This window comes from Lactuca saligna, chromosome 3, assembly GCF_052625555.1.
Source record: "Lactuca saligna cultivar CGN05327 chromosome 3, ASM5262555v1, whole genome shotgun sequence".
NCBI lineage: Eukaryota > Viridiplantae > Streptophyta > Magnoliopsida > Asterales > Asteraceae > Lactuca > Lactuca saligna.
The window spans coordinates 45,380,731-45,394,311 of NC_136419.1; the positions used below are offsets into that span (position 1 = coordinate 45,380,731).

A 13,581-nucleotide genomic window follows, 5' to 3' on the forward strand; every position below is an offset into this window, starting at 1 on the left:
TTTGTGACTGAGATGTTGAGGATCACAAAACAAGGTGTGAAGTAACCATGCAAATTACTTGGTACCCTTAAGTGTTTACCCCTCAATCAATGTGCCGATAAACCACACACGCTCCATCGATACTATGATAAACATTAAGTTACCCTTTGCCTACCTTGTTAAATACGAGTTAGTGTGCCGGTTAACCACACACGCTCCACTAACCGACTTAAACAAAGTGCAAAGTGTAATTTCGTGGATTAGCAGATTAGCACCTTATTCACATTTTCCTAAGTAACTAAGATTGGATATTATTAAGAGTTTAGTTACTTAGTATTTATCATTAATAATTTTAATGAAGGGAGAATTATAGTCCTGCCAAACCCATTCGGCTAACGACCCTCCACCAGTCAAGCAAGCGGTGGGTGAGAGTGGACACCCATTAAGTTGCCATTTTATAGGCAACAACCTTATACCCACCTTATAGACCGGCTTCGTGAATGAGGCGTACTAGCGGTAAGACTGACTTTACTCTTATACATATATATTATTAACTTATAGTATTATAAAATATAAGGGTTGAATTTTAACTCTTAAAATTCTAAGGGCTAACTTGGAATTAAAGTATTCATAAGAGAAAACTTTACAAATTCCAAAACTTGAGGGCAAGTTTTGAAACTATTCAAAACTAATTAATTCCATAACTTATGTGTTTAAAGTAGTTTTAATCAAAAAACTCTTCAAGTTCCATAACTTGAGGACAAGTTATGGAAGACTTTAAACTAATAAAAGAATTAACTTTTCTTTATTTTATAACTTATGGAATTAATTAAGGTTACACTTTTTATTTATTTATTATTTAATGAAGAGACTCTTGGTCCTCCATAACTTGAGGACAAATTATGGAGTCATAACTCCAATTAATTAGAACTAGACTCTTCATTTTGTAACCTTTGCCAACTTTTATGAGTTTTATGAAACTTAAATGTGACTTTTCATATAACTTGAGGACAAGTTACAAAAACACATTTTAGAATCAACTCTTAGATTAATTTGGACTGAAAACAACTATTTCACTCAACTTTTCTATTAATCTAAGCAACTCATAAGAACAAGATAATTCAAATCAAACTTTTTCATGTAATTACTCTAAACCTTAAACTAATACAAAACATGAATCTATTGACAATTATCTTTGAAATTGGATTAGCATGAACATTACCTCTTCAAAAAACAAGTTTATAAGTTCAAAACAACTTAGGGTAATGTTCCTAGTCCATTTCTAGCCAAAAACCTCGAAAATATGCTGTCTAGGGGTCCAACTCGTCGAGTGCATGAACCAACTCGGCGAGTTGGATCGATTTGATCACTTTTTAGGCATGGACTCGCCGAGTCTGATGATCAGACAGCAACAATTTCGATTTTTTAAGCAGTTTTGCAAGTATAAGAAGAAAACAAGCCTAGGCTTTGATACCACTGTTGGGTTATGAGCATTCTAACACTCCTATGGTGTACATGCAACCCTATAAACCTTGGATCTATGTTTTCTCTATTATACATGCAAATAAGAACTTTCTAAGGCTTTAATCCTAACTAGCATATTATGAAGATCTCATACTACAAAGTACTAGTTAGATGACATACCTTTTGATGTAGCTTGATGTCTTCAAGCTTTAAGAGCTTAGCCCCAATAGTGTAGAAGCCTCAAGTGGAATCACAAATCACCAAAACACCTTGGAAGACTTTAGAGAATATGGATACTTGGTTCTCTCTAGTGAAATCGGCTAGCCCTTTTTAGTGTACCACGCTAGTGCCAATTTCACCAACCAAAGACATCTTTATATAGTGTGGAGGATTCGGGTTAAAACCTAATACCCATGACCTTTCATTTCCTAGGATCCATGGGTTAAACACTCCATGAACTATCCATGAAAGCTTAGCCCAACCTAAATGAACTTGGCCCATTCCATATATATAAGAGTCCATATTTAATTAGTTCCTTTTTGATCACTTAATTAATTATAAATTAATTCTTGATCAATACTAATTAAATAATATGATTCCATAATAATATATTAGAACTTATAATATATTAATATGTAATCATAAACATACTATTCTCAAAAGATTATCCATATAAATTGTGTCCGTGAAGTGCAACCCAAATGGACCATGCCGGGTCGGGTCAAGTACATACCAAATATAGTTATGGACTTAGACATTAATCCAACAGTTTCATTATCATAATAAGGTATGCATCATACACATAAGAGTTTTCATCACTACAAACATTTATGATAAACTGTAAGAGGTATAGTTTACGGTTCTTTTACACTACGAACTCACTAAAAAAGGTTTCCACTACAAAAAGGGTTTTCATTCACACTACATGTAAACTTGTTGAATCAAATTTGTCAACTAAGTTTTCAAGTACACATTAATGCACCTACCAAGTCCTGTATTAGAACAAGAGTCTTTTGTAGGGAGAGCGTGATACTTGTGTATAGATCTATATTGGGACTAACAATCCCACACCTATGTTGCATGCAACAACTAGACCGGCATGTCCAGGGTGATAAATATCATAACCTTTCCGACGCCCGAAGAACATCGTAACAGACCATCTATGTCATTAGTACGATTATAATAACTCACATAGGGAAACAATGATACATATAGTTTACGGGGAATTTCTACATTCGAACGGTTTTATTCACTTTAAAATTGCATATACTATCATGAGTATGGAATAATAATTGTACATTTGGTCTTGGGTTTTAAGACTACAATTCATTTATCAAGGAAAATATTGGATTTTTCTGGAACAAACACTTCATTTACAAATAAAGGATTTCAACTCTACATACAAAAGCTTATGTACTCACCAACTTAGTTGTTGACACTCTTTCAAAATTACTTGTATTCTCAGGAAATCTTTAGAACAAGTAACTCTCAAGCTTTTGAGGATGGGACGCTAAGGCGTCAGACAATTCATTTTATCATTATATTGTAATCGATTTTGAAACATTGAACTTATGAAACCATGTAACTTTTTCGATTATATTTATGATGGTTGTGTTTATTTTGATCACTATTATACTTGTTGTTACGATACTATACATGAAGTCATCCCACCCCTGAACGTTTCTGCCATCCTGGGTTTGGGGATGTGACAACAGGCCCAACCCGTTACAAAATATATACTATATAAAATAATTACAATTAACACAATCCAATGACCCAACATTATGGTTAAAAATACAATAGATTATTGTCATAAATGTGCTGTGAAAATGTACCGTTTTGTGAACAAATTGATATCAAAATGACAAAATCTGATAAAATTGCTCTTGATAAAAATGTATCAAGTTTTTGCTGATATTTTTTTTTGGCATAAGTTAGCCTTATTAAACCAAAAAAAATTAGATATAGTTCTTTAGTTAGCCTATAATGGTATATTTGTCTAAGATGAAATACATAAACAAACCTTTAACTCTTCCTAAATTCTTGGTATATAGTTGTTATGGGTGATATATGCTGCATACTCGCAATTAAAATCCTTATTTTTCTATAAACATGATTTGAAAATTTTAAATGGCAGGTTGCTGGTAAATATGATAAGCATAAGAAAGGCAAAAGTCGGTGCTAAACAGGTAATTTTAAATGGATGTTTCTTCAACTTTAAAATGGTGACTTATTGCACATTTTTATTACATAAAAGCATATCTTACTATGTGTGCTAATGGTTTCGGTCTCTAATATCTACGTATAAGACACATTTTTTACATTATGCAATTTTAAATCTTTATATCATGAAGATCTTTTCAGTTTTGATATTTCGATTAATTTGTTTATATACAAAAGAATGGGCTGATAAGATTAAGGAAGCAACTCAAATCAAATTGAAAAATAACAACAACAATGAGTCTTTGAGGCTGAGTTAAAGATTCTTTTCTTTGTTTCTAATTTTGTTAGGATAATTTGTTTGCATTTGGTTTCTAATTTCTCTATTTTAATTTGTATGAGATTTTTTTTTTTCATGTTTTAAATTTAGTTTCGCTTGCTAAATGTTTAAGTATTTTCGTTCTACCAAACCTTTTTGACATAGTTTAAAAATCTATAACAAATACATTTCCCATAATATTAGCCAAACTAAAGTACATTGCTATTTATGTAATGATATTTAAGAAAAATGTGTAACTTAGGAGATTTTCTACGGTGTTTATCATTCGTAATCCAGTCACCTCTACAATTACAATTGTTGTAGAAGTTCTCAAGAAAGTTGTATGCAAATTGGTTCGGTAAGATTCGGGAGTTTATAATAATTAGCAAACCCAACAACGACCCATCTGCTCCATGCGAAGCATGGGCACCTTTCTAATTTACCATTGAAGTAAGATTTGTTATTGTTCAAGAAGCGTTACTTTATGTTTGTTTTTTAGCAGCCTAACATCTATGATTCGATCATCTTTTCCGGATGAGAAATAGAAGAAAAACCTACATATCTCGAAACAGACCTTCTAGCAACTCTGACCAATAGGAGTCAAACACAAACACAAAAAAAGTCAACAATATGAAAATACAGACATATACAATTTTTGTGTTTAATTTCAAATTCTCCATCTCAAGAACATGAACACACATAATTTGGATATTTAGATTTCCCTCTCCATTACACTATCAAATCTATAAAACGTTTTGTATCTCAGAAATTGTTTTGATTTCATTTTTGTTTCTTATTTTTTTTTCTTTCAGATTTGGGTTTCCTTCTCTTAAATTGTTTTTTTTTTCAACTCAAAAACATCGAATTATTATGTCAGAAACATCGAATAATTAGGTATGAAATATATAGATAGAAAGATGAGAAAACTGATAGATAATGATGTGATAGTATATGATGCATCTAGAGGGACGGAAGGATAGAAACTAAAGCCTATATCTAGATATATAGGAGGAATTGGGGAATAAATTATATCCACTCTAATAAATGAAGGTTTCTTTTGCCACATATCACATTCTCATTCAATTTGTCAAATGTCATTCTATGGTTATTTTAAATTAACTTTTTTCCATATGTTATTTTATGAGTTTTTTTGTTTTAATAAATTCCACATAATACTTCAATATAATAATTAAAATAAATATAGTAACAAATGAATATCCATTTCAATAATGGACTTACCTTCTTATTTTAAAATTCTCAAATTAAAGTTTATTAATTTAATTTTTTTATTTATTTAAATTTAAAAGATAAAAAATCAATTTTAATAAATAATTATTTTTCTTATTTTCTTATAAATCAAAAGTTCTTAAATATTTAAATCAATATATTTAATTTTTTTTTTAATTAACCCATATATTACATGGATGCTACACCTAGTTTATAATAAACCACAATCTAGAATGAAAATTTCAAACCTTGGGTGAAGAGAGGTTTTGTAAAATTACACAAATATAGGAAATTTTAATAATATGAGATTTTAGAATCATTTTTTTAACAAGAAACGGGTTGAAACGAAATTTAATTCCAAATAATTTAAATCCATTAAAATTCTTCAAACCAAATAATCCCTAAAACTTAGAAGTCGATAGCCCAAGTAAAAAAAAAAAAAGCAGTCGTAGATAACAAGGAAATTGACGACACATACATTAAATCCTTTTTAGAGAGTGTCGTCAGAGAAACCAACACTTACAAGGTTGGATATTCGGTGCATGTTAACAACTTAATTATTATACAATATTGCCTCATCCGTCTTATATATAAACATTTATTTGATTTATTATTCCATCCCATACATATTAATTAACTATCCATTTGGCATCTCTTCATGAAGCACAACTTGGTCAACTTGGTTCCCAACTCGTCTTTTAATATGTAAGACAAAGTTGTTTATTAAGCTACCGGTTAACACGAGACATTCAAATTGATCTTTTACCAATAATGATTGTACAACTATTTACAAATTAATTTTCATGGTATTAATTTGGTAACTCATACAACATTTCTTTAATTTTGCGACTTATTTTCATACGAATTACATTTTTACTATTTTTTAAATTGATAAATACCTTTTGATAGTTTTCACTTTTACAATGCAAACTTTTCTTATGCTTCACCAAGATAAACGGAGTGGTAGGTCTGCATATATGAGGTAGCTGTTGTCATTTACTTAAACATTAAAGGGCATTCATGGTTATTGTTTTGTATAAATATAGTAGCTTCTTCTACATGTATGCATCAATATAATTCAATGGAGGAAAGTAATCAAATAATGCTTCTTGGCACAGCTGCAAGCCCATATGTCAACAGGGTTCAGTTCGTCCTCAACCTCAAATCTATCAAATACGAGTTCATTGAGGAAAATCTTGCATGCAAAAGTGATCTCCTCTTGGCATCAAACCCAGTTCTAAAAAAGGTCCCTGTTCTTTTACAAGCAAACAAACCACCACTTTGTGAATCTCTTATCATAATCGATTACTTAGAGGAAATCTACCCCAATGTCCACAAACTCCTCCCATCCGATCCTTTAGATCGAGCTATTATCCGATTTTGGGCCAATTACATGGATAACGAGGTATGTTGTAGATCGGGTGATTTCAATTTCAAAAACATTCCTTAAATTATAACAAACAAATATTGTACTTAAAAATGTCTACAATTCTAGAAGTTTTTATAGTTATATTAACGAGTCCTTGAATATAATTAAAAAGATTTGTCCGACAAATGATAGATTTGTAGATCTAAAATAATGTGACTAAATTCTACACTTTGAACAAATTCTTGAATATACTAAAAAATATATGTCGGATAAATGATAGTTTTGTAGATCTAAAATAATGGGATTATTCTTAGACCAACCCACATATGTTTATACCAACCTCATAACAACATAATGTCTTACTAAAATATTATGGACGTGTTCGGCAAAACTAGCTTGTAGCGGTTAGCGGGTAGTTGATAACGGGTAGCGTTTGATTTTGGAGAGTTTTGTCGAAAGCTACTCCATGTAGCTTTTGATTTTTAAGCGTTTTGTTTAGGTTAAAAATTAAACGCTCCTATCGCTGAATGAAGTATTTTTTTTGCTAATGTTTTCTTAAAAGCTAGAAAGCACAAGCTCTCAAACGTTGCATGCCGAACATGCCCTATTTTCGCTATGCCCCACCTACACAACTAATTTTAGCAATGGATCTCAATTTTTTACCATTTATCAACAATACAACCAAATATATAATATTATTCTTTTCCATTTAATTTAATTATCTAGATATTTATATAAAATTTGATATCTAAAAAATAATAAAATATATACTTTATATGTATATTTTAAGAAAGTAATGTTTATTTTTTCTATTTTATCGTTATAAGTGAAATAAAATGTGAATTCTATTAAAGGAAACAAATGGAATTATAAAATGATGCAAAAATAGAAAAATTACACATATAAAAGATTCAAATTACATAACTAATTGTCATCATCAACTTTTTGGTGTCCAAAATCTTCAAACATATTTCTACAAATATCATGTAAGGTTTACTCGCTCTTTTCCAAAATTATTATTTATTGACAAAAAAACACACAAATTAAGGAAGTATCAATTACCACAAACTTTATACAATAAAATAATAGTTTTGTCTTTATTTTGCATTTAATATTCCATTAAATCCTTAGTTAGTTAAGTAATAATAAGGGGTGTTTTGGTAAAAATGTTATTTATTTTTAGAAGTATACTATTATTTTGGTACAAACCAAAAAGGAAATATAGACTAAAATTTTGAAACAGAGGGAGTATTAATTAGGTTTACTAATTGACTCAGTTTTCTTGAAAGAAGATTTTGAAAAATCTCTATAAAAATAAGTGTTTGGAACTATATATATTTATAAATCATCTTTAAGAAGTAGATGGGAGCTATAAATATGTGGGAAAATAACATAAAAGCCCTTAAGTTTTCATAAAATTGTTGGTTTTACCCTTTGACGTGTTTTAGGTCCAGTAAAGCCCGAAGTTTTATTTAATTTGTTCATTTTTACCCTTGTAGCTGGTTTTCAGGTAACTTACCGATTACCTAATTTCAGTAAAGCCCTTGAATTTTTAAAAATGTTCAGATTTACCCTTAAGTTTTTCATAAATGTTCGGATTTACCCTTAAGTTTTTCAAAAATGTTCGGATTTACCCTTACGTTGATTTTTATTTTGAATATTATTATTATTATTATTATTATTATTATTATTATTATTATTATTATTATTATTATTATTATTATTATTACATATTTTTAATACATTTTAATGTATAAAAATATTTTATACATAAATTTTTAAATGTATACAATTATTTTTATTAATATAAATATATTTTTAAAAATATATATACTTGTATTTAGTATTTATATACATTTGAATTCTCATGTATTCCATTAAAAACGTATTTATATATTAAAAAAGTATTTATTTGTATATAGTAGGTATTAATATATATTTATTTCATATAAAATATATTATATAGATATAAATATAAAATACATATTTATATGGATTATATTGTATAAAAGATATATTTATATGTATTGGTACATATTACTAACTATAAATATGTTTTTATTTCATAACTACTTGCATAAGATATTTTATACAAATGTAACACATATTTATATCTATTAAATGTAAATGAATATGTATTTATACATTTCCAAACATATTTATATGTATTAAATACAAATAAAAAGTGTATTTATACATTTAAAGACATATTTATACATTTAAAAATATTTTTATTTGTATTTAATAGATATAAATATGTATTTCCTCTATATAAAAACTATAGTATGCATATAATTATGAAATAAATACATATTTATACTTGGTTATATGTACAAATACATCTAATTATATCTTGTATATAATATAAACCATATAAATATGCATTTTTATATTTATATGCATATAATATATTTTTACATGAAATAAATATATATTTATACCTACTAAATACAAATATGTATATAAATGCTAAATACAAGTATATATATTTTTAAAAGTATATTTATATTAGTAAAAATATTTTTATACATTTAAAAATGTATGTCTAAAATATTTTTATACATTTAAAAATGTAATAATAATAATAACAATAATAATATAATAATAATGAAAATAAAAATCAATGGAAGAGTAAATTCGAACATTTTTAAAAAATTTAAGGGTAAATCCGAACATTTTTGAAAATTCAAGGGCTTTACTAGCATTAGGTAACCGATAGGTTACCTGGAAACCGACTATAAGGGTAAAAATGAACAAATTAAACAAAACTTCAGGTTTTACAGGACCTAAAACACGTTCAAGGGTAAAACCGATATTGTTGTTGAAAACTTAAAGGCTTTTATATCATTTTCCCTAAATATGTCGAAAATTGTGGGTTGCTTTTATATTAAACATCGAATTGAAGTTTGCTTATAATACGGTATCGTAAAAATATATTATATGTATAATCTGCTTGACTTACATATATATGCCCAAAACGTCTTTGAAGGTTTTACCTTTATATGAAAAGCTGAGGTGTACACCTCACAAAGAAGGAAAAGAAGCAATAATAAAGCAGATTATTGAAGAATCAAGTTTGATAGAAAAAACACATATCAAGTTTAGTAATGGTAAGTCTTATTTCGGTGGAGAAGATGTGGGCTATTTGGATGTTGTTTTTGGAAGTTTCATAGGTTGGACAAGATTTGTTGAGAAGCATTACAATTTCAAGATATTCGATCTAGTTAGGACACCAAATCTTGTAGAATGGGCAGAACGTATGACATCACATGAAGTCATTAAAGACGTGATCCCAAGGGAGGAAACACTCATGAATTTCTATATGATGATTCAAGAACACAAACAACCAAGAGTTGTTTGAAGCTATATTAGGGACACACTCGTGAACTTATATCTGATGCTTCAAAGTGTTTGTTTAATTTGTAACTGGATTTTATGTCTATTTGTTATTTAAGTATTATATATATGTAAGGTCATTGTATTTCCTTTTAGTTTCACCTATGCATCACGTTATGGTACAAATGTCAACAATCTTTACTTCGGTATTGTAAGTTTTGTATTATGACTATCATAAATGTTTGAATTTCGTGCTTAAATAATTATAATTCTCTAAACTCATCGGTTTTGCTATACATAAAATATAATTAAAATGTGATAAAGTGGTGTAATCGGTAGCCACATAATTGTGTCAAATTCTTACAAAAATCTATATATATATATATATATATATATATATATATATATATATATATATATATATATATATATATATATATATATATATATATATATATATATATATATATATATATATATATATATATATATATATATTAAGGAACTGAACAAAACCTAACCAGGGTACTGTTCATCAGGTTATCTTAATTTTACATGGGTTAGTCCACCGCCTCAACTGCATGGATAGCTTTAATCCTCATATTCACCACTTTAATCGATCATCAGTTTAATCGACTGAAGCATGACCATCGCTCCTCTAAATCCCTCTCAAAACGTAAATCTCCGTCACGCGTCGATGCTTCCTCCATATTTAGATGTGCTCCACAAAGTTTTTTCTTATTTTCAAGGGTTGGCTTTTGTGCTGACTGCAGCTGCCGTTCGGTGAGCACCACCGTCAAACCACTCTTTGAGGATGGTGCGACACTTGAAATGCTAGAGAAGAAAGAAAAAGTGCTTCTGAAGAAATCTAATGCAAAGGTTGAACAGGCAAAGGAGTTCCCTAGAGCGAAAAACAAAAGAGGTATTAATATTTAAACTTATTATTCTGTGTACTCATAATCTCTTATTTATTGTTTGCAAAGTCAATTTATACTAAATATGTTGTTTCTCATTATGGAATTATTCAGCTGCAGTACATAGTGTTTGAAGCGAAAAATACTTTATGAACAACAAATTCAATAGCTTGGCAATTTTCAATTCCGTATTCATGATCAGGTGGCTTTAAAATTTTGTATCATTAAACTATTAGCAATTTTACTTTATGTTTTATATTTTCACTAAAAGTTATTTTTAATATTTGATATTTGTCTATGTACACCAAAATTTGGATCCTATTTGATGTCTATGGACTTTGAGAACCTCGATTCTTTATGCCTACGTGAATGAATATGTGTTGAACTATGTTTCTATTTACTTTTATGAGAAGCACGAAACATCTGATATGAAGTTGCTTCAAATTAGATCCTAATTATTGATAACATGATTTTTAAAGCATCTATTTTACATTAGATTTTATGTTTTGTTGCTGAAATTCTTAGAATCAAATTTTGAGACTTATTCGTTTTTGATGTATTTTCAGGTGGATTTGTTACTCCTGTTCCACATTATGCACTTTCATCAAGGAGTTGATTCAAACGGGTTGTTGCAGTTGGTTGGTTTGAGGTAATTATAGAGGCAAACTCATTTATGTTAAACTTTTACTTGTGAAACGTACTTTTTTTTTCTATCTAAAAAGAATTAATTTTAGTGATACCGGTGTTGTTTTATATTATAAATCTTTATTTCTTTTTAAATGCTTATGATCATATGTAATCTAAAGGTTTTTATGTTTATCGAACTCCGATACTAATATAAAGGTTAAAAAAAACAAGGATTATAGTGTGTATATGTTTTTATCCTTTGACTTTAACCAGATAAAAAATGTTTATGTTGTCTTATATCTCCGAACAAAAAACTTACTATAACTTTTGATGTTGTAAATAGAATTTGTTATATTGTGTATTGTGTATATTACTTAATAACAGTTAACAATAAAGATTACAAAGAGTTTTATTCGTTGGACATATTAATGGTTATAAATATTAAATAATTTTAAATAATTTTAAATAATAGAAAATACATAATTAAAAACTACAATGCAAAACATAAAATTGATTTAAAAATATTCATTTTGAGTGTGTTTTTTTTACCAAAAACTTCTTATTGAAACTTGAAAATCACAGACTTGCATCCTATCATTACAAACTAACTTTTTTTTAAATGTTTTTTAGTTGTTTGATAAATATATAATCAATATATTATGTTTATTTTTCATCATACTATTTAATTGTTTCATTTTAATATCTTTTTAGATATTTATTATTATTTTGTTAATATATTGATGATACTTATATTATATTACAACGATTATTATTATATTATACATATATTAATAGTCATTAACGTTTCATATGTTTTTAAACCTAATAACTTTTTTATACTTCTTTTAAAATTTGTTTAATATTAAAAGAAATTTAATATATATTATTTTTTGAAATTAAAATACATATATACACGTTTTTATAATATGCTTTAAACTAAAATTAATACCTTGCTATTTTATTTTTATTACTGTATTATATTAAATAAACTTAAATTTGTTATTAGCATGTTTAGATGTTTGTTTATATTTTTAATATAATGATAACAAAGTAAATAATAAATAAAATGTTAACTACATCATATCATATTGGTTAATACAAATATCTATTTTTGAATTAAGGTGAAGTTAAAACATATACACTCCAGAGTTATTCATACAACGTAAACTTTTTGTAAAAATATCCATTCGCTAACTATACGAACTTATTCTATTATAATTAAACTAATAGACATTCGAGACTTACTCATACAACATAAACATTCTAAATAGTATTTTGGATTTTTATAAAATGGTTGTATATATTTTATAATAAAATTAATATTATATTTTTATAAGGACATCAATAGAAAACAAAAAACAATATTTAACGCATTTATATAAATATTATATTTTCGAAAAAAATATAAATATAAATATATTTTTAATATTATATTTTCGAACAAAATATAAACAAAAAACAATATTTAATATTATATTTTCGAACAAAATATAAATATATTTTTAATCCAAAACAGAATATTTATATATTAAAACAAAAAACAAGTTATTTTTATTTTTAATCCAAAAAATTAAATTTAACTAAAATAACTATATAGTTGTATTTTTAACTCAAAATAATCGATGTAAATTACATGTATATCGTAATAAAAAACTATATTTTTTTTGTTATTTTATTAGTATTATTTATTTATTATTATAATTAGTTTTATAAGTAAGTCTAATGGGAAAAAAAGAAAGTCATGTAATCATTGTTGTATAGATCGCTCATTGCTTTTGGTCGTTAATATGATTCACTCTTTATTTATTTTTAAAATGTTCCAACCATTGTTACAAATTATCACATTACCATCTAAGTTTCCACAACTTCCGAAAACACAACAAAATATTAAGATCGATTCACCCCTTATAAAAATCAAATAAACGTAATTATATTTGTTGCACTACCCCACCCCCTTAAACCTTAAAACCTAAAGATAACTATCTGTAACATTCAAAAAGGAAACTAAATGTTGTTTAGAACTATTCATCATAGTGAAACTAATTGTCGTAAAATTATTTGTCAAATTGAAACTAGTTGTCATAAAATATAGTCTAATTTGACAAAAGATAACTAATATAATTGACTGGATTTAGCTCAACTCAAAACATGAACATCAAAATCCATAAAAGTGGAACCGAACAAAA

General features: G+C 27.1%; 1 protein-coding gene across 1 annotated transcript; it reads left to right on the plus strand.

Annotated features, from left to right (window-relative positions):
• Nucleotides 1–6,200: 6,200 nt before the first annotated feature.
• Nucleotides 6,201–10,132, plus strand: LOC145036291 (glutathione S-transferase U18-like). The gene is made up of 2 exons (XM_078984740.1): nucleotides 6,201–6,554; nucleotides 9,508–10,132. The coding sequence occupies exons 1-2, from the start codon at nucleotides 6,213–6,215 to the stop codon at nucleotides 9,877–9,879; spliced, it is 714 nt and encodes a 237-aa protein (XP_078840866.1). The 5' UTR covers nucleotides 6,201–6,212; the 3' UTR covers nucleotides 9,880–10,132.
• Nucleotides 10,133–13,581: the final 3,449 nt, after the last annotated feature.